The sequence below is a fragment of the Lotus japonicus genome, chromosome 4 (assembly GCF_012489685.1).
Source record: "Lotus japonicus ecotype B-129 chromosome 4, LjGifu_v1.2".
NCBI lineage: Eukaryota > Viridiplantae > Streptophyta > Magnoliopsida > Fabales > Fabaceae > Lotus > Lotus japonicus.
Genome location: NC_080044.1, coordinates 35,833,084 through 35,859,909, shown reverse-complemented (window position 1 = coordinate 35,859,909; position 26,826 = coordinate 35,833,084). Strand labels below are relative to the sequence as shown.

At 41.6% G+C, this 26,826-nt stretch overlaps 1 protein-coding gene across 4 annotated transcripts; it reads right to left on the bottom strand.

Annotated features, from left to right (window-relative positions):
- Positions 1 to 26,415, bottom strand: LOC130713767 (probable serine/threonine-protein kinase At1g54610). 4 transcript variants are annotated; one of them, XM_057563563.1, is made up of 9 exons: positions 26,119 to 26,415; positions 25,323 to 25,858; positions 19,139 to 19,423; positions 14,992 to 15,309; positions 14,464 to 14,691; positions 13,897 to 13,997; positions 13,079 to 13,190; positions 723 to 1,190; positions 1 to 565 (listed from the first exon to the last, which is right to left on the bottom strand). In XM_057563563.1, exons 2-9 carry the CDS (start codon positions 25,734 to 25,736, stop codon positions 377 to 379), a joined length of 2,115 nt encoding a protein of 704 aa, XP_057419546.1. In that variant the 5' UTR covers positions 25,737 to 25,858; positions 26,119 to 26,415; the 3' UTR covers positions 1 to 376. The 4 variants fall into 4 exon arrangements, with proteins under 4 accessions (XP_057419546.1, XP_057419547.1, XP_057419549.1 ...); XM_057563564.1 differs by having other exon boundaries at positions 26,213 to 26,415; XM_057563566.1 differs by lacking the exon at positions 25,323 to 25,858 and having other exon boundaries at positions 26,167 to 26,414.
- Between the last annotated feature and the right edge of the window lie 411 nt (positions 26,416 to 26,826).

Genomic DNA, 26,826 nt, shown 5'->3' with positions numbered 1-26,826 from the left:
TAAATAATACTTCCAATTTAGTTTGAAAGTTGACATTTCCAACTAATTCTCTAGCAATCTTCCAGTGATAATTACTCTATAGTAAGTTAAACATAGAGAAGACATTGCCCCCAGTTTTCTGCAGCTTAAGGCTGATAAGCTTTACAACAACAATGACCACATAAATTGCAGCTGTAAGTGGAAAGAAAACAGGTGACGTGATGTAATAAAGTGAGAGGGAAGATTTTTAAGCTATAGAGTTACCTAACATGGCCGGAGTAGCATTGTGCGAGGGATACTTACTCGCTGTACAGGAAAAATAAAAAATAAAAACGGGGGAATGGACGGGGAGAATCAGATATTCTTAATGATGCTTTGCTGCATTAGGCTCTACATCTTAACGACCAGAAACAAATAATGAATTGTCAGCTTGAAGTCTTTTCATTTTCGCCTTGTCCAGACGCGCTCTTCTAACTGCCTCCTGAATTTGGCGATCATGGTCTTTCAACATCTGATCCATGTTGTTTGATGGAACTAGCAATGGACCAGAATAATGAATTTTATAACCCTTGGATCCATAACCAACCTGCAGCATTGTGAAAAAAGAATAGATAGAGAGAAATATTAGACAAAACTAAACCAGAGTCAGAAACTAGATTCCACTTCATACCATTACAAAATACACAAACAAGCTGTTCTTATCTAGGTAGAGAAGATGGAAAAGCAAAAAATGTCCAACTTACAAGATTTGAGTCTTTGTTGCTGCCTCTTCCTTCTTCATTTTGAGAAGCATGTATATGATGATGCTTCTGATCCTTTTGCATCAACGAATCAGAAGCCTCCTTGAAAGATCCTGGGAACCTGCTAATTAGTTTTGGAGCCTCTGCTTGTGACGATCCAGACCTTTCTCTGCGATCATCAGACAACATACTCCTTCTGGCTGCGACTAAGCCCGAAACTGCTGATAAGTCACCTCCGGCTGAAATCTTTTGCACGTCATCCTGGTTCTTCCCAGCTTTAGCCCATGCAGAGCGGTGAGTCAGTGGACCTGAATGAGAGGCTCTTTTATGTTGAAGCATCTGGGGATCTGCATTTGCTTCTACAGCTTGTGATGGTCTAGGTGGGTCAATGGGAAATCCAGAAGCAGCTTCTTCAGGATGAGGGTTAAACTTCTCACTCCGGCTTTGAGAACTAGTCAGCCCTCGTCTCTTCTGTAGAAAAAAATTTATTTATATTTTCAGCAGAAGAAAAACAGATGTCAACAAAAATGAGTTGAGTAAACAGGATGAGATGAGTGTGTAGTTTTTCACCTAGTTCAGTTTTGAATTTTGACAATTGCACAGATTTAGCGATTTGTAAAACAGTAATAGGTGCTTCAAATAAGATTTCTGTAATTGATTCATACTGCCCAATAAAACTTCAATCTCTCTCGCTGTAATGTCTGAATCCTAAGATCCCCACTACCTAGTGGGAATGCGTGATAAATCTTCTTTGAATACCCCAAGATAATATGACATGCGCATATTGAATGGATGACCTAAATAAAGTGCTTATCTGATAGGAATAGGGGAGTGACAGTTATGGCGTGATAGAGGTTGTTATTGTAATAATAGCTAACTAACCTAAAGTGTGAATGTGTTAGTGAGTTAGCAAGGAAAAGGGACTCAGTGGGAGTCATCTAGATTGTATCAGGGAATTATAGGAGAGTGCTAGTTCTCTCGAATAACCAGCACGTATTATTCATTTATATTCTTTAATAATAGTCATTTTCTTCTCCTTCACTACCGGTTCTTATCAATTGGAATTAGAGTCTTCCACCTTGTCACAGCTGGAAATGAGCGGTGTGGGTGGTGACGTCAACATTGCAGTGTTCGTGCAGGACTAGTCAAAGGGCTAGTGCATAACCAGCCCAGGATGGCACCAGGGCTGCTGAGCATGGTGCAATGTTAGGACCCAATTGTAAGGTATGGGACTTGAGTCCCACATTGGAAGTATGGGATTCTAATATGGGGTTTGTAATGAGGCCTTGGGCTCTCCCGCTACAATAGCTAGCTTTTTTGGTATGGTTGTCCTAAGGTTCTTATCAATTGGTATTAGAGCTCCAATCTTGGAGATGATTTCAACATTTGATGGATGGGATGCTCATTGGTGGTTCATCCATGTGGATCAGCATTACGAGGCCAGGAGTATAGCTGAGGAGAAGTTCTCAGAGGGGCTGAGAAGGCTTTGGAAGGTGATGCTCACATTTGGCGGTTTTGCTGGAAAAAAAGTAACCGAAAAGCAAAATGCTGGGAGTTTGTGAAGGCCTTGGTGAAGAAATTCCAACCAGAATTGTAACCTTACATACCAGTACAGGTTCAAGATTCTGGGAGGAAGAAAGCCCAAGAAAAGATGACGTCTTGGAAAATGCAAACGCAGAGATGAAATTCTGTGGTTTCAATGGATGAAAGGTTTCTCTCAAAGGAGGAGCCGAGAAAAATTCTGAAGAACCAGAAAAGGATACAAGAAATCAGAGAAATATGTAAAAAAAAAAACTGCGAAAATGAGCGGGTCAACCCCACCAAAATTGTCGTACCATGGTGTAGGCACAATGGTCATAGATACTCTTCTGAAGAGACTCTGAAGTATGGAAGTCAGAAATGAGTGTAGAAAAGAAACAGGAATAATGGAGAGCAGAAATCATGGAAAAGAAAGCAACCGGCTTGTCAAAAAACCAGCCAAGGCTACGGATACAGCAGCAAGGTGGAGAAAAAAGTAACAATGGCCGTAGAGGAGAAACACATGATGATGAAGCAAGAAAAGTGAAGGTTGAGCACCACGAGATCCACCTGACATGGATGGTCGTCGAATGACAAAAGCAACGTCGATGTTCGAAACAGTGACAGAACAAAAAGCAAGGGTCTGTTTGACTGCACAAAAGAAAGTTTCGAACTGTAAGACCAGCCCAGAAACACCTGCAGAACAACCAGATTTAGGGCTGGGCAAGGATGAAAATGGGTCAGCAGTTGTGACATGGTCCTCGACCAAGGAGTGCCCGACCTTAAGTTGGTAAAACAAGCAGCCCCTTCCGAAACCGTTATACTGTTTTGCACGTAAGGTTGTCCTAGATGAAACGGCCACCGTTAGAACTGCCTAACCGTGGTGGTTGATGTTTTGTTGGTGACGGAGCTGACGGAAAGATACATGCTACCACGAGGTAATTGAACAGTAACAAAAAGTGGGATAAGACAAAGGCTAAAAACTTCAAGAGGGAGATAGGTGAGCCAGGTGTCCTGTTTCCGATGTCTCTGACTTGTTCGGTGGCAGCCAATACTTGTTGGCATGGAGGAATTGACAAATGGGTGAGTGGAGATAGAGCACAGTGCAGAGGATACTCCCTCCAAGCCCTTGATAAACAAATAGGCCAAGCTCAAGTCAATAGAAAAAGTTAGCAAGCTGAAGAGGGAATTTTGCAGCTGCTATGAGAGAATGAAAAGAGCTGAAAATATAGAGCGCACTGCTGATGGAGGCTTAGAAGAAGATCAATGGGACCTTGGGGATAGTACTATTGCCCATTTGTATAATGGCTCACTTCTTTCAGTGGCATTTAGGTGGAATTTTGTTTCAGCTATCACTAGTGGCTACCATGATAGGGGGCAGAACCAGAAACAACTAGCGGAAGTGTGCTGGATTTATGTAGAAGCTTGTCCTAGATCCCACCTTGAGGACAAGGTGAATCTTTTACGGGTGGACTATTGGGAGTCATCTAATAGAACCTACAGTGCGAATGGGGGTGACAGTTATGGAGGGATAGAGGTTCATATTGTAGAACCTACAATGAGAATGGGGCTATTGTAATAATGTCCAAACTCACTTTAACTCCCTCTTATTTATAGGCAATGTTCCGTACTAGGGCTTATCTAGGTATGAAAGGTACAATGACTAACCCTAGCAGAGCACAAATATAGAAATGATGTAATAAAAAGGGAATATTCTCATTAATGGTAGTAAAGTTGTTAGATACAAGGTAAGGACCTCCCTTTTATAGAGGGTGTGGTTCTCATCTAGATTGTTCTTACATTTGGGCCTTACAATCAAGGCCCAAATCCCTATGCAAATAAGACAAACCCAACAGAATCTTCCAGCTAGCAAGTGAGACCACCAGTAGGACGATGGACCATCAGACCGTTCATTATCGCCCGTGCCTCCATTATTGATGCCTCACCCTATTCTATTGGTGTCTTGGGCGGTCATAGGGTAGCTTGTGCCCCGCCCGGTCCACAAGCCCCCAAGACATGAGGTTCAATATACTTGAGTCGAAATGTCTTTATCATGCTTGAAAGTTTAGCTTCTTGCTACTTGTGTCGCCTGGGCGAGGAATTCAGCCACTCTGTTGATTTGATGAAGCCTTTGCTTTTTGGTGTGAAAAGAACAAGATCACGTGACGTAATTGTATACCTTGTCTTCATAATTGATCAGCGGCGCCCTATTTATATGTTGCCATGTGTCGCTGCTTACCTTGAATCTTCATGTTAAGGTTCCGTTGATCGCCTGGCTTTCTTCTATCAGATGTCAATCAAACGTCAATCATGCCTTCTTACTGACACACGCATCCCCATTTTCCCAGATTTTGCCATCATTAGTAATGAATGTGATTTTGCACGTGTGTGCTTCTCGAGGAGTTTCCTTGTTTGGTGTAAACCTAGGATCATGGGATACCTTTTCATTTTTTCAATATCTTTTCAAAAAGTTTCAAATCTTTTCAAAATCTTTCCTAATCCGTCGGTTCATCCTCTTCCCACTCATTCTCTCTCTTAACCGGTCGTTTCATAATCCTTTTTTCCACTCATTCTCTCTCCTCTTTTTACCTATAAAACCTCCCTTTTTCTCCCTTTTGCATTTTTACTTTTCAAACATTTCAAAAAAGCTAAAACTCTTGCTTTCTCTCTGAAGATCAATTTTCTCCAGTTTCCGATCAAGTTTGTCTTTCCGGCCGTCGTCATTGCTCGGTGCTTTCCTTTGGCTCACGCTCTTGTCATCTACTCTCACGATCCTTCCTCCAGTGAGTCCTTTGCATCTTGCTTTCCCGTTTTTGATTTCTTTTCTTCTGTCTTTGTTCTGTTTATCTTCTCCCTTCAAACCGTTCATCTCCTTGCATGAGACTACCCAGGATGTCCCTGAATAGCGTTAGCGTTTCATCTTTAAAAATTTCCTCCCCTTATCAGGCGGTGAAATGTCTTCGCCTTCTGTTGTCGTAATTCCTGACTCGCCCTCCATTCGTGATGAGTCCGGTCCCGCCAGCTCTGTTGACTCCGTTCTTTCTTCCAATGAGGGTCTATCCTCGCCGGAATGGCGGAAAAATTTGCATTTGGTTGAGGATAAGTGTTTATGGCGCTCCATTTGGGGTAGTATTGGGAGTATCAACTTCCATCGAGTATCAGCCCAAGGGTTCACGAAAGTGAATCCCGCCACTTCTTGTAATGATGACTTGCATCTAAACATTCTCCCCTGCGGCGAGGATGATTGCGTCACCTTACGAAAGGAGACGTCAGATGAGTCGCCCGACTTTTTCTATGTATATGGTTACTTCTTTACTGATCTGAATATTAAACTTCCTTTTTCTCCTTTCATATGTCATGTTTTATCTTTTTTAAATGTGGTGCCTTGCCAACTCCAGCCCAATGCCTGGGGCTTTATTCGTTGTTTTGAAATTCTGTGTGAACATCTAAGCTTCACACCCACTTATCCTCTATTCTTTCTTTTTTATAAGTCTGTTACTACAAAACCTACCTCAATCAAGTGGGTTCCACTTCTAGACCGTAAGAAAATGAGCCGATTCACCGCGCTTAAAAGTCATTATAAAGTCTGGCAGAAAAAATTCTTTAAGATTGTTGAATCGCCAGAATTAAGTAATTTGTTCCGGGATTCCAACAATTGCCCTCTTTTTCCCTTTTACTGGACGAAAAATCCTCACTGGAAAATTTATGTTTCTTATGAGGCTTTAGATGATTCCGAGCGAGGGGTTGCTGCCTATCTTCAATCGTTGCCGGTATTCTCTGGTCATGACTTGATTGAGGCGTCGAAAACTGGCACCTTGAATCAATTTTTTAGTAAGTTAATGATTCCTGTGTGTAACTTTCAATTATCATCTACTCGTCATACTTAACTTGTCTTTTTCTTGTGCAGCTAAGATGGGTAAAAGTAAGGTTGATGCTGGCCCTTTGAAGATGAAGGAGTATCTCGCCCAAGCTGCTGAGGTTGCGAAAAAGAAGACTGCTGAGGCTGAGCAAAAAAGAAGACAAGAGGGTAATTATGTCTTGGGTAATGTCAGGGATCCCAAGCGTCAAAGGACTTCAGCGCTTCTGAGAAAGCTTCTGGTGACAAGCTTTTGCACCAGGCGACTTTGAACCAATCCGGCCTGGCTTCAAAGGTCAAATCGGCTGCTGAGAAAAAGAAGGGAAATGGCAATCTCCCGCCGCCCCATCAGGATCCAAATGCGTTGATTGATCGCCCACGACCCTTTGTTCATGCTGGCTCTAGTTCAGCCATTGGAGGTGAGGCTCCTCCTGCCTTGCTAAATTTATCTGACCCTTGTTTTGACGGTTTAGACTTTATGAACCGAACTTTTGACAACAAAGTCCACAAAGACGTCGTTGGTTAAGGTCCTCCCAACATTGCCTCTTTGGCCATCCATCATGCCCTTCTGGCCGCCAGTAATGTGGCGGGAATGATCCAGTATGTGAAGGACATACATTCGGCTAAGCACCGCCTTGAGAAGAAAGCGGCTGATTGGAAGGCTGCCTATGAGCGGGCAAAGGGTGACGCTGACACTGCCAACAAGCACTTGAAGTTGGCTGAAGAAAAATGCGCCAAGGTAACTGAGGAATTGGCGACTTCTGACTTGCTCCTGCAAAAGACTAAGTCTTTGAAGGACACAATCGATGCTAAACATACTGCTGCTCAGACAAAGTGCCAAAAGATGGCGAAGAAGTATGAGCGCCTGAAGGCTTTCATCCTTGGGCGTGCATCTCATCAATTTGCTCAAGGCTTTGTCAAAGCTAAAGAGCAGATTAGTGTTGTGGACCCTGGGTTTGATCTCTCCCGCATTGGTTTTCTAAACGAGATTAAGGATGGCCAAGTGGTTGGCGATGATGATGTTGATCTTGACCTCCTTCCTAAGTTTAATTCTGAGAGTGAGTCGGAGGAAGAAAATGACGAGAATGAGAATGGCGAGGATAAGAATGGCGAGGAAGAAGGAAGAGACTCCAATGCCTCTGTGAACCAAGACAACACCACCAACAACGAAGACCTTGCTTAAGTTACTTTTATGTTGTTTTGTTTACCTTGTACTGGGCTCCGCCCGATTTTGTTTTTGTACGTGTGGGCCGCGCCCTATTTATTTTAATGAAGTTTATTTCTTTAAATTATGTTGTTATTGCTTTTGCTTTTGGTTGTTGTTATTTATTGAGTTTTTGAGGCTTAGGTTTATGTTACCTTAGTCGAATTATCGACGAGGCTTGGTTTCTAGTGGCCACTAGAATTGCCAAGGCTTTGTGTACTCAGTGGCGACGCTTTCTTTCAAAACATGGGAACTATCGTCCCTTTCTTTACATTTGTCGCCTCATTAAAAACCTCATAAAGGAAAAAAGAGAGCGACTTCTTTAATTTTTTGTTGTTTCTTCTTAACTAAAATATTGCTTCAAATGCGAGGCATTCCAAGTTCGAGGAACCCTTTTTCCATTCAATTGCTCCAATTCGTAAGCTCTGTTCCCTATGTCGCCGATCACCCTGAAGGGTCCATCCCAGTTGGGCGAGAGTTTGTTGTGTTTGGTTGGTAATGTTCTTTTCCGAAGCACTAAGTCTCCCGCCTTCATTGTTCTTGGCACTACCTTTGTTGCAAATTTTCGTGTGATTCTTCCTTTTCTAGCCTCATTCCTTAGATGTGCCTCCCTCTGTTCTTTGGGTAGCATGATTAAATTAGCTATCAGATTTTCCCCGTTCTCGGTTTCATTGAACCTAGATACCCGCCAACTTTGATTCTCAACTTCCACCGGTAGCATGGCATCAGTCCCATAAGCCAACCGGTATGGCGTTTCTCCCGTACTTGTCTGCTCAGTTGTGTTATATGCCCATAAGACGCCTGGCAGCTCTTCCGCCCAAAGACCCTTCGCTTCATCTAACTTCTTCTTCAAACCATTCAAAATTACTTTGTTAGCTGATTCTGCTTGCCCATTGGTTTGAAGATGTTCTACTGATGCAAACCGCATCTCAATCCCAAAGTCTGCACAAAACTCTCTTGTCAAATTACTGGTAAACTGAGTCCCATTGTCCATCACCAATGCCATTGGGACACCAAATCTGCATATTATCCTTCGCCATAGAAAATTTCTGACTTTAGCAGCTGTAATGGTCGCCAATGCCTCAGCCTCTATCCACTTAGTGAAATAATCCACCGCCACAATGATGTACTTCATTTGCGCCTTCGCTACTGGAAATGGACCTAGAATGTTCGTTCTCCACATAGCAAATGGCCAAGGTGCCATCATGGTTGTTAAGTGTTCTGGCGGGGCTTTATGCAAATCAGAAAAGACTTGGCACTTCACATTTTTTAACATACTCTAAACAATCTTTCTTTATTGTTGGCCAGTAAAATCCTGCTCTCAGTACTTTCACTGCTAAAGATCACCCTCCTATGTGGTTGGAGCACACACCTTCATGAACTTCCGCCATGATACCCTTGGCGTCACTGATGTCCACACATTTGAGTAATGGAGACATTATTCCTCGCCTGTACAATTCGTCGCCCACTAGTGTGTAGAAGCTGGCCTCCCTACGCCTTTCTCCTGTGTTCAAATTGTCTTCTTTTGGGGGATTTTGAAGAAAATTTTTAATCGGTTCCATCCATGAGGGTTCCCCATCTGTTATAGCCTTCACCGCCCTTATCTTTATCTCAACAAGGTCAATACTTGGGCGAGGAAGAGTCTCTTGAATGACTGTTTGATAGTTGCCCAATCGTCCAGTGCTAGCCAACTTTGCCAATATGTCTGCCCACTCATTTTGACTTCTTAGGATGTGCTCTATCCTGACTTTTTTAATCTCCATCATTAGCCTGTGCACAATTTCCAAGTATTTGGAAAGTTGTGGGTCCTTCACTTGGTATTCCCCTTTTACTTTTTTAACCACCAACTGTGAGTAGCCTTTGATGAATGGCTTCTGAACTCCCAACTGAACGGTGAGTCTTAATCCGGCTATCAATGCTTCATACTCTGCTTGGTTGTTGCTCGCCCTGAATTCAAATTTCATAGATTGCTCGATGAGCATCTTGTCCGGGCTTTCAATAGTTATTCCCGCCCCACTTCCTTTGTCATTTGAAGATCCGTCAACAGACAAGATCCACTCACCTATTACTCCCTTGCCTTTAGAAGGTGTCATTTCCGCAACAAAGTCAATCAAACTCTGGATTGTAACAGTTCCTCTTGGCTCATACTGGATGTCATATTCAGATAATTCTACCGACCAACTGACTAATTGGCCTGACAAGTTAGGTTTTTGTAGTACTTGCCTCAGTGGAATATCAGTTTTAACCTTCACTTGGAAACTTTGAAAATATGGCCTGAGGCGCCTTGCCGTTTTCAGAATTGCCAAAGCTTCCTTTTTGATTTTTTGGTACCGCAATTCGGTGCCTTGCAGGGTATGGCTGACAAAATAAACAATCTTATACTTTTTCTCCTCTTCTTGAAGTAATACTGTGCTAACTGCTTTGTCTGTGACCGCCAAGTAAAGAATTAAAGGGACATCTAGTGTAGGCTTGGATAACACAGGCGGTGTTGCCAATAACTCTTTTAACTTGGTAAAGGCTTGCTCGCATGACTCAGTCCATTGAAATGTTGAGTTCTTTTTAAGCATGTAAAGAATGGGGCTACTTTATCTCCCCGCCATCGGCAAGAAACGAGCTAAACAAGTCAAACGTCCTGTTAGCCGTTGCACTTCCTTGATATTAGCTGGACTTTTCATGTCTAAAATCGCCTTGCATTTGTCTGGGTTTACTTCTATTCCTCTTGATGTTATCATGAACCCTAAAAAATTTCCTCCTTGGATCCCAAAGGAACATTTCTCTGGGTTCAACTTCATGTTGTATTTTCTTAATTGAGCGAATGCTTCCTTTAGATCTTCACCATGGTCGTCCGCCCTGGTAGACTTGACAATCATATCGTCGACATATACTTCCATGTTCCTTCCAACTTGGTTTGCAAAAATTTTGTCCATCAGGCGCTGATAGGTGGCGTCTGCATTTTTCAAGCCAAAAGGCATGGTTTTGTAGCAGACTAGCAGTAATTAGCCTGATTGGTCATGAACGTCGTGCTTTCCTCATCTGGGGGATGTATCATGATTTGATTATACCCGGAATAGGCGTCCATGAGGCTTAGAAGTTCATTTCCAGAAGCCCCATCCACCAATTTATCAACATTGGGCAAGGGATAAGAATATTTTGGACACACTTTGTTCAAACTTGTGTAATCCGTACACATTCTTCACTTCCCATTAGCTTTTTTGACCATCACTACATTGGCGAGCCACATTGGATACTGTACTTCACGAATAAACTGAGCTTTGATCAGTTTATCGGTTTCCACTTGCACCGCCTTATCCTTTTCTTCGCTCATTCGACGCTTTGTCTGTATGACCGGTTTCACCCCTGGTCGTATAGCCAACTTGTGAGTGATTATACTGGGATCAATTCCCGGTACATCATTGATTGTCCAAGCAAATAAATCCAAGTTGTCGCCCAACAGGGCGATTAACCGTTCTTCTTGGACTTTTGACAAGCCACTACCAATCTTCAATACCTTGTTTTTGACTTTTGCTGATTTAGTTTCTTCCAAAGGCTGAGGGCGAAGGTCATCAATGTCATCCCTTGGGTCCAAAGTAAATCCTTCTTGCGGAAAGATCTCAGTGATTCTATGGCTTTCCTTAGCGGTCTTCTTTCCATAAAGAGCCACACTTCTAAGGTAGCATTCCCTGGCCGCCTCTTGTTCTACATGTAAAATTCCAACCTTGCCATTGCAGGCCGGATATTTGATGGTCAGGTGGGCGGTAGAAATTACTGCGCACAACTTGTTAAGCATATCTCGGCCGAGTAGAGCATTGTAGTTTGCTCAGCAGGCGAGAACAAGGTACTTAACTTGGAACTTTTTGACGAAATCTCCTTCGCCAAAAACGGTTGGAATTTCCACATAACCCCGTACATTCACACGATCACCCGTGAAACCAACAAGGGTTCCTGGGTAAGGCTTCAAGTCTGCCTCTTTGAGTCCCAAACGATCGAGAGGAATAGAAGTAAACCCAGACAAATGCAAGGAACCACTTCTCTCTCTAAACCCAAATTCCAAATGAATACATAGATACCCCTAACTCTCTAATGTCTGTTATTTATAGGCTACATGCCTCAATAAAAACACGCAGTCCTTTTCCAAGTTGGGTCCAATCTCCTGCAAGGCCCAATTCCTCTCATCTGAGATTTGGGCTTGGCCCATTGATTTTGTAAGTCCAAATTTTTCCCTCAGCCCTCTCAGCTCAACACATCCAGAATTTGCGCCAAGTTACGACTGTCACCACCCCACAAGTCTGGCAGTTTGGCCGGTGGCCGTTTTGCCTCCTCTGGCCTGCAAGGATATGGATACAGCAACTTTGATTGTGGTCTCCTGACCCACTCATTCGACGACCCTCTGGCATGCAACGACTCCACCTTTGCTGCCCACGAAGACACACAAACCGCTGAATGCACCTCGATGTTAGGTGGTTTCGGTGGCGGCCATTTGAGCGATCTCATCTTCCTCAACAGAAAGTCATGCTATGGCGGATCACACAGTAGTGGGGGGTTCTTCGCCTACTTGCATTCTCAGCGAGGACATTCCTCCTCGTCAATAGGTGGTTTAGTAGGAGGACGTCTATGTGTTTCCATCTTTCTCTCGCTCAACGTCTTCTTCCAAATGGATGCGAAATGTTGTCGCCGGAGCTCCACCGTTGACGGTACCTTGGCTGCCCCTCTATTCAGCGTCGGTGGCGAAGGATGCTTGCGTTTCTCCATCGTCTTAGGTTGCTGATGAACCTTCCAATGTTGTCTCTGTCAGAGTCAAAGCCTCTCCCCAACATCTCTTCTTTCATCGTTTGCTTCAAAATTGAGTTGCTGCACCTCAGATTTCTGCGATTCTTCCCCAAGATTGGGACTCAACCCTGTTCTTTGAAGCAAATTTCCACCCTGTGCTTCAAGATTGGGTTTCTGCATCTAAGAGGAAAAGTTTTCCTCTGTTTCAGATGATTGCTTAACCATCGCTGCGACCTTCGATGGCCTCTGAATCGCCTCCGCTGCCGCTAGCTGTCTCCGGTGCGGCCTCTCCCTCCGTGACACCTCTTCCACTCTCCCTTCTTGTTTCCTCTTTTGTCTTCTATCATCAAGATCTCTCAACTGATCTTTAATCAACACATCTTCCTTTCTGAGCTCTGTGATCTCCTTCTGCCGTTCCTCCAAAAGATAAATGATTTCCTTCCTTGCCTTTGGTGAGTGAGATTGAATTCATGAAACCTCCAGCTATCTCCTTCTTGATGGTACCCCCAGCACCTGGAAAGGTGCTCTGATACCAATGATAGAACCCTGATATTATTCACCCAAATCCCTAATTCCCAATTAGCGAATCAGAGAGAAATACAAGAGAGTCCCAACCCTCTTCCTAATCCCAATTCCCAAATGATACAAAGATGTCCAAGCTCACTCCAACTCCCTCTTATTTATAGGCAACATGCCTCATTAACCCTCTAACCAATTAACAATGTACTAACCTTCCTAACTAACCAGAGTACTTATCATCATCTATATTGTTTCAGGGAATTCTAGGAGGGAGAGTGCTGGTTTTCTCAAATAACCAATAAGTGTAGTTCATTTATGTTCATGAATAATAGTCATTTTCTTCTAATTCGATGCTGGTACCTATCATTATTCAAAAGATATTCATGCACTAGAAAGTCTAATGGATCTAATCAAACAAAACAATATCATACATAAACTGCAAGGCCATATCCATGACCTAGTTGGTTTAGAATCACGCAATCCACAATTATCTACCTGCATTGACAAAACCAGTTCAGCATTGGCCTCAGGTGCGGGAATTGCTCGAGATTCTCTTACTCTTCTCTCAGGATCATGTCTTTGGGCCTTGCTTCCTGCTGCTCCTTGTCTGCATAATATCATAACCAACACCGTAAACAAAATTCTTACACTAAACTTTAGAAGCGCTCCAAGAAAGCGAGTAAGAGAACCTAAGAGAACACTAAAGTATAAACAACAAGTGTCGGTATCAGCCTGATTATAAGAACAGATATAATTCAGCATGGTTGATTGATAACTTGTACACCCATATCATGAATCATATGGATTGTTAAAAATAAACTACGCCCACTCTATATATTTATTAGCAAGTTGGGGCAAACACGATAAGCCGTGAATGGAAGTACTTCCATAATAGTTTTCAAAAAGAAAGCAAAATGGATGGTTGTAAGCAAAGTATTGGGTACATCTCTTCTTTTCTTTTCTTTTTGTGTGTGTATGTGGGGGGCCGTGGGGGTGGGGGGCGGGGGCCTGCGGATTGCATGGAAGATTTATTCTAAGGATAATATAGAAGATTCCTCACTGCCAGTACGCCAGAGTAGGTCATAACTCAAAACATGAAGCAATTGCATTTTGAAAAGAAAGAATCAATATTTTAAGCAAAGACAAGCAGCAACAGTAGTTGTAGAGATTATTTAATTAGATAACCTCAAAAAAACTGAAATCAAAACACTCACGCATAAAGGGACCCTTCAGAACCGCAATTTTTAATAATACATTCGGCCAGACTTAAAATATATAAGTACTATAATTCCACACAAAACTTGAACACACACCTTCTAGCTTCTTCCTCCCGTACTTTGGCATCAAATTCTTTGCTAGGAGGATACTTTGGCAAGCTTGAAGGATCACAAGGCAGAGGCTTTGTTGAGAAGAACTAAATTGCAAGTAAAACAAAAGGAAAGTCATGAGCAATGGATGCTTAAGTTTGAAAAACCAATATTCTACAACCAAAAAAGCAGTGCAAAACTTTAGTTCAGCAAGAGATACAGAACAAATACTAACCAATAAGTGATAAACACATAAATATAATAATAAATTAATATTAATTTTCTACCATATTAAGGTGCTGGAGACAATACTAGTGTACACCTTCAGGAATACACATGATATAGAGACAATACAGGAGCATGGGTTTGTTTATATAACATAAGCATACTGTGCAAAGATGACAATATAACATTTTTACGTTGCAACTTTTAGAGGAACTCAAAACCAACGTTTGTTAAGTTAAACTGATGCTTTTTCCAACACCAACATCAAATCTTCATGTGTACTAATAGAGTTGCATTTCATTAAAATAAGAGAGTAAACAGTATAAAGGACACTCAAGAATTTCACACCTCGCTCTTCAACGCGGATGCTGAAGTTCCACGATCAGTAGGATCTATGGACAAAAGGGTCTTGATCAGTTCTATTGCAGGTGCAGGAAAGTCCTTGAACGTTTCAGCAACACAGCGCCTATAGGGTTGTTGAGGCTTAAATATTGTGGCATGAGGTAATTTAGATTTTCTCCAATAGTCCTCGGAAGGTGAACCACAAAGTTTAAAAATTTTATGCAGTTGCTCCACCTACAAGACAGAAAGTTGTAGGTTCGCATCATTTTATTATAGAACCAAGCACTATGCATAAACTGTATACGAACGTGAGTAGCATATTATAAATAACATAATATCTATGTATTCGTGAAGACGACCTAATTGGTGTTTAATGAATTTTTAAAAGCTACCACAAGTAAAACACTAGTACAAGCTAAATTTTCTTAAAAAATGGGAAGTATAGATATACATAGTGCACCTTAGTTATTTTTAACAGTTGAAAACAGAGATGATAAATGCCACATTTGAACTGTAAAATCTATGCATGCATACCTCAGTTCTACCAGGCATTATAGGCTTGCCTGCATATAGCTCAGCAAGTATGCAACCTGTACTCCACAAATCTACAGCAGTGCCATAATAAGTAGCTCCGAGTAGAAGCTCAGGCGGCCTATACCAAAGAGTGACAACTCGGCTTGTCAGTGGCTGAATTTTATTAGGATCGAAAAAGCTTGCTAAACCAAAGTCTGCAATTTTCAACATTCCATTATTGTCAATCAAAAGATTGGATCCCTTAATGTCACGGTGCAGTACACCACGGTCGTGGCAGTGATCAAGTCCGTGTAAAAGTTGCTGCATGTAACATTTAACCTGCCAAGTTCCAATAAGAAATTAAATCTCTGTCCGAACTTTTTTATTTGTCTTGTAGCATTCTATCTTCAACTAAGTTTTGGGTCTCTCTTTTATAAAGTTTCTTCCTCTAAATTTTAAATAAATAAATAAAAATTCCAAACCCAAAGACAGAAAATTAAACTTTCATGATTACTTACGAACATGTGTCTTGTAGACAAGGATGGATGCTTACATTCTATTTTGGGGGAAATTTCCCCCACATGAGTTTTATATTTTCTTTAACATTCTATATTATATGTATTAATTGCTCCAGTAAAAAAATTATATTTGAATACTACATTTTTATGTATCTGTGTGTATATATGCAGCCTCAATAATTTCATGCTTATGAAATCCATCACTGCTTGTAGCTTTTTCCTTTAACTATGTCAGTCCACAGCGGAAATTTGATCCTTGCATGGAGTTTCTTCAACTTATTTTCAATTACAAGAAGAAAAAAGGAATTAAAATTCAGTTAATTCATTTAGGAAGTAAATAGGAAAATAATCTTCAACTGTTAGCTTAAAAGTGCAAATAGCAGAATTAAAAAAATGGATGATCATCACATTAAAAATTGAAGAGAAAGTAGTGGCAGCATCTTCCCTGAAGTATATAATAAGTTATATTTTCAGTAAAAAGAACAGAGAAATAAAAACCAATAAAGTGATAGAAACCTGATTTTTATTGATAGAAAACACTAATTCCCAATTGGAAACTAGGGAGAGATACAAGAGGAAGGGATACCAAACACCCTTCCAAGCCTAAGAGAGAACCACTTCTCTCTCTAACCCAATGCCTAAACTGAATACAAGATGATTCCTATTCTCTAACCCCCTCTTATTTATAGGCAACAAGTCTTACGGACCCTCTTAAGTCTTAACTAACTATCTAAACCATGTGTACCTATCAATACTCCCCCCTAAAAATTCACCTTGTCCTCAAGGTGAAGGATTGAATCCAATTGAATGCCAATGCAGAAAATGCACCACTATTCCACCAGATTCCCATAGCCGAAAGCAAAGAGTCCAAAACATGTATGACATGGGAAAAATCTTCACTGTCCTGCTGAAACTAATGTGGCCTAAGTACCATTGCTGGAAAAATAAGTAACAGAAGTTCCAATTGATGCAAAGAGGTTGAAATAGCACTGTAGCAGCATCTTCAAAAGCAAACCTTAGACATGAAAGAATTGGCAGGTATTGTCCCAAAACTAGCCAACAAAGGCTCAAGAAGTCCCATACTTGAGCCAGCACTAAAAATCAACCCTCTACTATCATGTGACTCAAGTTGTGAAAATGTCCAACTATCACAAATATGTTGATACCTCCAATTCTGTTTTTGCCTCCCAACCAAAACATTGAACTCAGAACTGTGAGAGCCCAAGCTTTGAAAACTAGCATCTAATTCGATGGAAGCGTTAGATTGACAAGACATAGTAGCACTTGGTTGTCTATGAATTAGAAGTTCTGGAACTGAATACCACTCCAACCTATAGTTTTGCTCCCTTTGCAAAAAGTCAGCCATGTATGATGTGTTGATGCAATCCCTGGAACAACTGAAATAAATTCTGTTGTGGTCCCTTAACCGTTGAAGTATCAACGTAGCAGAATTTCAAAAACTAGCCACCCCAAGCTAATATACCCCAAGCCATTTCTATACATAGTATCAGTGTTAGCTTGAAAAGTGTGCAGACATCCAAGGAATGCAATGTGGCCACCAATCTGCTGAGTTTGGCACATAGAGTTCAAATCATTCTTGGCTTTTACTACCAAGTGTAAAAAGTACGCCATGCATAAAGAAAGAGTTGGGCCATAATCCCAAATAACTGGAACAAATCAAGCTCTGGCCCTTCACCCATTGAAGTAGCAAGCAAGAAAAATCCTCAAAAGCCAACCCCTCCAAGCCATTAATCCCCAAACCACGTTGATACTCAATTTCTGCTACAACCTCTTGAGGAATTGGTGAAAACCATAGTCCCCCTGGATCCCACTGGTTGTAGTCCAAAAACATTACAATTATTCTCCTTTGATCCACAGAATGCTTGACAGGCTGGACTTGGCCCCATGAGCCCATGCAGAGATATTCCTCTTAAACTCTCCAACTTTCTTCCTTGACTTGGGCTTGACCCACTAGCTTAGCAAATTGCTGAAGTAAGCCTTCTCCCCCCACTCAGCCCCAAAACCAGGTGTCACTCTTCCCTGCCAACATGTATTTGTCCCTTTCAAACCATTCTGACAGAGCAGGAAGAACCCACACGACTCACCAATCTCCTTAAATCTTGCTATCCTAAGTCTGTTCCCCAAAGCTGCAGATTTTGGAAAAGAATCGCAGACCAGAAAATCTATCAATAGGAACGGGTTTACCTCCTCTCCTCTTCCAGCACAACTTGGACATCCTCCTCTGATGAATCTTCATGCAATTGCTGGGAGATGACGACCTCCTCTGCGTCGTCCGCAGATTTCGCTGTCGTCGTGCAACTCGCGGCAATGCCCACATGCTGCGACATCAAGACCCAGCTGCAACCACCCCTAAGTTCCGGCGGTTTCGCCGGTGGCGGAACTGGCCGCGCCACCGTCCTACGACAACGAAGGGGAAACTTCTCTGCCTCTTCCAGCGCATTACAAGGTGGGCTCGGTGGTTTCGCCGGCGGACGAATCGCCTTCTCCGGCCACATGCTGAATCGACGGAACCCACTACCCTTTTGGAGGCATAGGTTCTCACTTCTCTTCTCCCTGGTAGAGCTTGAATCTAGTGGTTCAGGCGGTGGATGCTCGACCAGTGATTTTGACTTTCCCATTCCCGTCCTCTTTCCCCCTCGAAGGTATTGCGTCTGGATTTCCGCCATTGGCGAACCTTCTCGCCGGTGCTGAACGAGAACGGCCACCCCTGTTTCGTCCTGCACGTGCGTCTGCGGCTCATCTCGAAGATCAGGTTTTTCACCTTTTCTGAACTGGGTTCTGATTCCTTTCGCAACGCCACCGTCGCTACTCGTTCTTCCTTCGCCGCTTCAAGATTGGGTTTCTGCCTTTCCTCAGAGGTCAAGTCTTCCTCTGCTTTAGATGTTTGCACACCCACCGTACTGTCTCTCTCTTCTTTTGGTGAAGTTTCCGATTCACCCTCTGTTCCCAGGTTGGTTTTCTGAATCGCAGAGGTTGAGTCTTTCTCTCTGCTTCAGAAGCTTGCCCGGCCACCGCTGCGACTTGCTCCACTTCCGCTGCAGTCTCAGTTCCCGTCAACAACACCGCCACCGTTCGCTCCGCCTCCATTGTCGCCTCTGATTCTTGCCTTTCTTGTTCCCTCTGTTTTCTCCTCAGTTCAAGTTCTCGCAACCTATTCTCCAATCTTGAGATTTCTTTCTCTAGATCAGGGTTTGCAACAAATTGCACCCCCAATTTCTTCGTAACCGCCGCAAGACGTAACTCGTTCGTCACGGCCCTGGCTTCAAGCGACTCCATTCTTGCCCTCAATTCTTTGCAAACCTGCTCCATCAAACACAGCACAGGAAAATCGTGGTTCAGGCACCAAATCGGTGCTCTGATACCAAAGATAGAAACCTGATTTTTATTGATAGAAAACCCTAATTCCCAATTGGAAACTAGGGAGAGATACAAGAGGAAGGGATACCAAACACCCTTCCAAGCCTAAGAGAGAACCACTTCTCTCTCTAACCCAATTCCTAAACTGAATAACAAGATGATTCCTATTCTCTAACCCCCTCTTATTTATAGGCAACAAGTCTTACGGACCCTCTTAAGTCTTAACTAACTATCTAAACCATGTGTACCTATCATAAAGCTTCTCAAATTACCTGGGCTTCAGTAAACTTCAGTCCAGGATGTGATGCTAGCCCAGCCAAGTCATGCTCCATGTACTCAAAAACAAGGTATAAGCTGCATGACATCCTTGATGTAACCAGGCCTTCAAGTTTTATGACATTTGGATGATCAAGCCTACGCAAAATGTGAATTTCCCTTGCCATGAAGCGAACACTCTCAGGCTCAAGATTATCAAACCTCACTTTTTTTAAAGCAACAATCTTTTTTTGTTCAAGATCACGAGCTCTATAAACATTACTATAAGTTCCCTGGCCAATCTGTATACAAGAGAGAGGAAAAATGTATCATTAATGGCAAAACAGCATCCAGACGGTAATATTCACATTGAAGTCAAAAAGACAAAGATAACCACAGAAACATCTAAAATCAACAAGTATACAAGTCCTATATTCTAACTTATATGTATCTCCAACACATCAGAGCATGAATTCAGGAATATATGAAATCCAAGTATAGACAGTAGTTGCTTAGCTTGGTCTTACCAATATAATGTAGTAATAAATGAAGTATCCTATTAGCATGTCACATTCAAATTCAATCAGTAATAAAATTCCAGAATTTATGCCAAATATAATGAGATCACAAACATGAAAAATCAATTTCACAAAGATAGCTTGCATGATGAACTGCTTAGGATTATCAGCAAAGGATTTGGCTCCTCTAAAGTGAGAAAATCATTTTAGAGGGTAAAGTAAGTCATCACAACCGTTAGTAATGATTACCTACTTTGAAAAGTCAATAAAGCAACTCAATGGTAGTGATGACTTACTTTACACTGTAAAGTGAGTTAAAGTGAATCTCTTACTTTAGAGGAGCTGGACCCATCAGCAAACATCAGAGACTAATCACATTGACTACAGTAAAAAAGAGTTCTATTCCACTAGTGAGTTTACCACTAAGAATTGTTAACAACCAGGAAATTTGATAAGTTTTAACATAGAAATTAAGCAATTTAGGTCAACTATTTGAATGAAAAGCACACAATTAAGTTAGAGAATTCAGCCTAGCATAATGGTAACCTTTATACTCATAGTCAAAGAAGTAAGTGACGAATTATAAGTAGAGTCATTTTCCTTTTGCTTTATAGTTTATTGATTCAAACTAATTATTACAAAAACGTAACCTTGTTTTCACTTCATTTGCTCTTTTCAATAATTTGCAATGGAATTGCTGATAAAAACATAATCTTACTTTCCACTGCTTCCTTTGCACGAAAAAACGTGAAAACAGCATAATATTTTTTGTAGTTATTAAAAAAATATTAACTGAAAATGAAAACAATATACAAACCAAACACACATTGGTATTCTTTGCCACCACAGGCATGTAGTAGATATTGACCTAACTTTTGCGATGAAGGGCTTCAATCTTGCATCAGAGGTAGCAATGCCGCAATTGGAGATGAAGAGTGGCAAGATCCTGCATGTCCAAAATGGTGATGTGTTGGGCACGATGTTTCGAGTTGCTGCGGAGGCCACGTTGACGGAAACCACCATGCAGCCACCATGGAAGCGACCACACACATTTGTTGGTGGGCCGGAGAAGACAAAACGTTCGCTGGTGAAACCACCAAACACGTTTGTTTGCGTGCCGGAGATGATAAATCGTCCACCGGCGAAACCGCCTAATATTGGGGCTTTGTGGGCGTCGACGTCGGCGGAGTTTATCGTCGCAAGTCGTGCACCAATGGGGAAGAGAGATGACAGATTGAAGATGAGTCTTCTCCAATGTCGCAAGGAGGATCTGCCTCCATCATTGGATCCGTCAGAGCACAGTACTCCTGCAAAGTTCGCTACTTCGCAAACGGCAAGAGAGGGGTCGACGAGAGCAATTCCACAAGCGAAGGAGATGAAGGCAGCAAGCATGCAGGTACAGTTTCTGCCACTAAATTCATCGAAATCAACTATATGTGTGGTGAACAAAGGGAAAGTGGAAGATAAGAGACAAGCTAAACTGATCACTGTAACCATGCGTGAGTGGTACTGTTTCTGGAATGATCTCAAAACAGAGACGAGGCCAGCAAGGATTGGGTCTGAGTTGAACATTTTTTCTAAGCGAATGGGACAATCCCAAAACACTAAAAGGGGGGATTGGGCCTTACAACAGAATAGTGGAGTCAAATTAATAGATTGGGCCAACTTATCAGCTTTTGGGTCAAAACCCAATTTACCCATGTACTTGAAGCAAGGAACTAGAACTCATTCCAAAGAGTTACAGAGAACTATGCTGTTGACTACAAGTGTGAGCATTGAAGAGGACGGGATTGCTGTGTCAAAAGTATACTTCAGCTCTGATTGTGAGTTGCAACACAGGTATGCATATAAAATTTTTGGTAGATGGGAACAAGGCCATGGTAGTACAAACAAATTGAATATTGAAGTTTTTACTGCTAGTTTAGGCCATCTTGGTACTGGACAGGAGCAAGACAGTATTTTGGGGTTATTAATTGATCCGGGGGGACACATTATGAGGATGGGGGGAGGAAGTCGCAGAACAGTGGTGGCTAAGGACAAGTATTTAGGTGATTTGTTCCATATTGTCATTCTGTGGAGTATAGAATATGGGGGTAAATTTGAGTTCTTGGTCCAAAGAGTTGATAATGAGGTTTATAAGCCTTGTGGTTATTTCCCTGCTGAGTTCAAGTATCGACTTTTCAGCAATTTAGGGATCCATGATGATGAGTCAATTTTCACAGCCACCATAGCAAGAAAATGGGGAGATTATGCTATTTGTATCCAAGACATGGCTAAAGTAATGTCAGTGACTAAAATGAAGGATAGGAACAAGCAATCTTCCAATATCATATTGCTCCTTTGCAACCTTGATCACACTACAGTACCTTTGATAATTTGGCATTCAATAGATCCTTATATTCCGGTTTTCACTACTGTGAGGGTGATGCTATGCTAAAGGTGGGTCATGCCCAGGTTAGAAGGTGGGCACAAGAGGTAGAAATTAGAGCTGTGTATGAAATGGGCTTGGATTCAGCTGAGTTAGCTGCTGGTTTTTACAGCATGGGTTCTCAAAGTGCTGGGTTATATACTTTGGGGTGGCTTGGACTCCTTCAGAACTTGTTGGTTTGTTATGGGATCATACCTGTCAATTCATTCATATTTGAGTTGCCATTTCAAGATGCCACTACCTTGCTGCCTCAACTTGTTTGTTTCAGCTGGAACTTCTGCCACATGTTCTTCCAGCAATGGGACAAAGACAAAATTCATATTAGAAGCTCAAGGAAGAAGCTAATTAGTGCATTCATGGCTTATTTTTCTTGTTACAGCAGCCCATGGAAGATGTTTCCCAACATTTACTATGCTTGGATTTTGTGCTTTCAGCCATGGGATCCGGGTGGAAGCTGCTTTGATTGTCACCTTTTGATCTGTGGAATAGCTGTTCATTTTGTTGCTTGTATTCAGTCCTTCACCTTCACCTTGAGGACAAGGTGAATTTTCAGGGGGGGAGTATTGATAGGTACGCATGGTTTAGTTAGTTAAGTGAGGGAATTATCATATAATTAGATAGTTAGTTAAGAGGGTTAGTAAGGCTTGTTGCCTATAAATAAGAAAGGGGTAGAGAACATTAGTCATTCGGATATTCAGTTAGGAATTGGGTTTAGAGAGAGAAGTGGTTCTCTCTTAGGCTTGGAAGGGTGTTTGGTATCCCTTTCTCTTGTACCTCTCCCTAGTTTCCAATTGGGAATTAGGGTTTTCTATCAATAAAATCAGGGTTCTATCATTAGGATTAATTATATTAGGATTTAATTTATTTTAATTTAGGAATCTATCTTTATAGTATCTTTTATATTAGGATGTTATCTCTTATTCTAGTAGTATATCTCATGTATTTCTTAGGGATTAAGTTATTGATATTAGGATTAGTTATTATAAATAGGAGTGCCCTCTTTAGGTTAGAGTTATGGATTAGATTATTGAGTTTGTAAAGGGAACCAGCCCTATTGAAGAGGAACCAGCCTCTTGGTTCTAAGAGGAACCAGCCTCTTAGTTCTTATCTATCTTTATTTTCCAGTCTTTTATAATAAAATACAAAAATATTAGCCTTTATTATATTTTTCCCTTATGTTTCACCACGTTAGGATTTTCGGGTCCTCACAATTGGTCCGACCTACCGGATCGAAATTCCGCCAGCTACCGCATGCACCATTAAACTTCCTCTTTGATTCTACCACACCTGCCACTTACAGTTGTCACTTCGCTGCAACAAAACAAAACGTCACTGTTCACGTCACTGTTCACGTCACTGTTCACGTCACTGTTCACGTCACTGTTCACGTCACTGTTCACATCACTGTTCACATCACTGTTCACATCACTGTTCGCGTGCCAAATTGGGTTTTGCTTACACGCACCTGTCCATTCACGCTTTGATTGGCTGTTCTGGGCGATAATTTTATTTTATTTCCAGAAGTTCTTGCCATCATGGTCCTTTCAATGAAAGAATGGCAGTCTATTGTCGAGGAGTTTCCCAAGTTTGACGGAGTGGATCCGGTGTCTTGGATTGCTCGGGCCGAGAAAATCTTTGAGGTCCACAATTTGCAGCGGGATCTAGATAAGTTGCAATTGGCATCCGTTAGCATGGACGGGGAGAAGGCCACTAATTGGTTTTATTGTTGCTGTTATCAAGATCTCGATCTCACTTGGAATCGCTTCATCTCCCTCTTGCTTCAACGTTTTGGTGTCGGGTATCGTGCTAACGTTTACAAGAGGCTGAACACTCTCCGACAAAGCAGTACTGTTGACGCTTATGTGCGGGAATTTGAAGCTTTGGTGGCCCATATTCCTGATCTTTCTTAAGAGCGGTTGTTAGAGTGTTTTCAGCGGGGCCTCAGACTGGTGGTTCGTCTTAGGTTGCGTTCTTTCCATCCTACAACTTTGTTGCGTGCCATGGAGATTGCTCGAGAAATTGATTCAGAATTTTGCCGTGCTGAAGAACAATCACTGACTCCAGAGGCTTCTCTCCCCTCGCCTTCTAACACCGAAGGGGAAACCGTTGCTAGTATTTCGGTGGAAGAAGAAGGCATACTCAAGGAGGACTCAAGCGAAGACGTACTGACGGAGGACTCAAGCAATCAACATGTTGCGCTTACTTCTGAGACTTCTAATGAGTCCAAGCAAGACACTACTTTTTCCGCTAGAAGGTCCCCAAGAAGATGTTGCCAATATGCCTCACATCAGCACAATCTCTATGGTAGATGCTCCGTTGTCAATGTCTGTGAATGCTGTTATGATTGAAAAATTTGGCAATACAGACGATTTCAAGCATCTGGGTACACAATTAACATTGGTATTTGTGGACAAAGTTGGTCATTCAACGCGGAGGGGTGCACCCTCAATACCGATGCCACTATGGGTACTCAATGTGTTGTCCAAGCGACCTCCTCCAATGCCGCCAGATCTGGACACTTGGACACTTGCTGTTCTGGCGCCTCGCTCGGATTGCCGCCTACAATGGGACCCGGGAGGGGAAGATTGGATCTACTATGCTACTTCCAACCTTGAGGACAAGGTTGATTTTAGGGGGGGAGTATTGTTAGGATTAATTATATTAGGATTTAATTTATTTTAATTTAGGAATCTATCTTTATAGTATCTTTTATATTAGGATGTTATCTCTTATTCTAGTAGTATATCTCATGTATTTCTTAGGGATTAAGTTATTGATATTAGGATTAGTTATTATAAATAGGAGTGCCCTCTTTAGGTTAGAGTTATGGATTAGATTATTGAGTTTGTAAAGGGAACCAGCCCTATTGAAGAGGAACCAGCCTCTTGGTTCTAAGAGGAACCAGCCTCTTAGTTCTTATCTATCTTTATTTTCCAGTCTTTTATAATAAAATACAAAAATATTAGCCTTTATTATATTTTTCCCTTATGTTTCACCACGTTAGGATTTTCGGGTCCTAACATATTGCAAATGTAGAAAATTAGATGAAAAAAGGAGACCCAAGAACAGGAGGGAAAATTAGCATGAAATAATAAAAGAAAATAAATTTAAATATTTTGTTAATGTTTAAATTAAAACTCTACTGGAAATAGAAAAATATTAAAAGAAAGCAAATAATGAAGAACAGATTATCAGCATCAAACCAAAGCACTGTCACAATGTAAACATACTCCCAGATAAAGGAAAGAATCATACTTTATCCAACTTCTCAAAAGAATCTGCACGCCGTGGTAGCCATCCCTGGATAGCCTCTCCAGCCACTGCTGCCAACCATGAGGGCCATCCAGCAGCGACCTGTTCCCCTTCCATGGCTTTCGGAACAATAGCGATCCCGGGATGTTGAACAACAGCATATTCCATTTTCTCACTCTTCCTTTCAAAACTATCACCTTGCACTCTTACAGGGCCATTCCCTTGCCCTTGCTTATCAATCAATGCAGTTCTCCCATCATTGTTATCATATCTATTCTTTACCCGATACACTTCCTCCCTCCTTGATGAAGTTCCCCTAGATACATGTGCGTCCAGCACAGCCTTGTTTGATAAAGGTTCCCTTGGGCTCTCCTTACTATCATCAATGGCAGAGGGCTTGCAACACATGCAACCCATTATACCCCCCTCCCAGAAAATAAAGTTTCAATCTCAATGTTCACCCCTTCAATACCATTTTGAAAATCCTTCCCTATTATCCTCTTCTTCAGTACCAATAACCACCATCCTCAACCACAACGCTTCTCAAATATAACACAAATAAAAGAATTTGATATTAGTTACAATAGCAACTTACCCAGCATTCATGCAACCTCAAATTTGGTCACAAATCAGCAGAGAAAAGACAATTCATCACTAGAAGCCAAAAAGACATACAGCCTAGCTAGCAATAAAACCCTCAAAGTTAACAAATTTTACTCTACCCCCACTTGAAGCAAAAACAAAGAGCTTGAAATGAGAGTTCTTTGCAATGAAGAACAACTTTGACAGTAAAAACTACCTAATTTCTAATCCAGGAGATATTAAAGCTTGGAAATTTAGACAATACCGAGATCCTCAGAACCATGTGAAAGTGGGATTCCAAGGCATGGTACCTTGAGTACAGAACACCAGAAGGCTTTCCCAGCACCCAAAGGGAAAAAGTACAGAAAAGGGACGCACTGAACTTAGCAAGAGATGCGTGGGTTAGGCATGGAAGCCATGGATCTAGGGCAAACAGGTTTGAGAAAACCGTGGACTCGTGGAGTGTGTTTTGGAAGAAGAAAGAAAGGGAACAGACTTGGGGGAAAAAATTAGATTTATAAATATTCAACTTGGGGGAAAAAATTAGATTTATAAATATTCAATTATCTATCATCTACAACTGTACATGTAAAATAAATAAATAAGCAAAATTTTAGAAGAAAAATGAAATACATATTTAATGTTGTCGCGGCGCACATTTATGTTGCAACGAGGGAGTGTCCCCTGCACTGCAGCTTTTTGTGAACTCAGGCATTAGGCGGAATACACGTCCACGCGCCAAAAGTTAAAATAAAAACAAAGTTTTGAATAGGCTTTTGGTTTCATCACTCAATCAATATCAATATCAATATCAATATATATTAGAAAAGAAGAGCTGTTATCAGGCTGATTTAGTGACGTGCCAGCACCAGGTTAACTCATATAAAAAAAAATTCACGTGTCATCCATTAGATAGCTTCTCTTC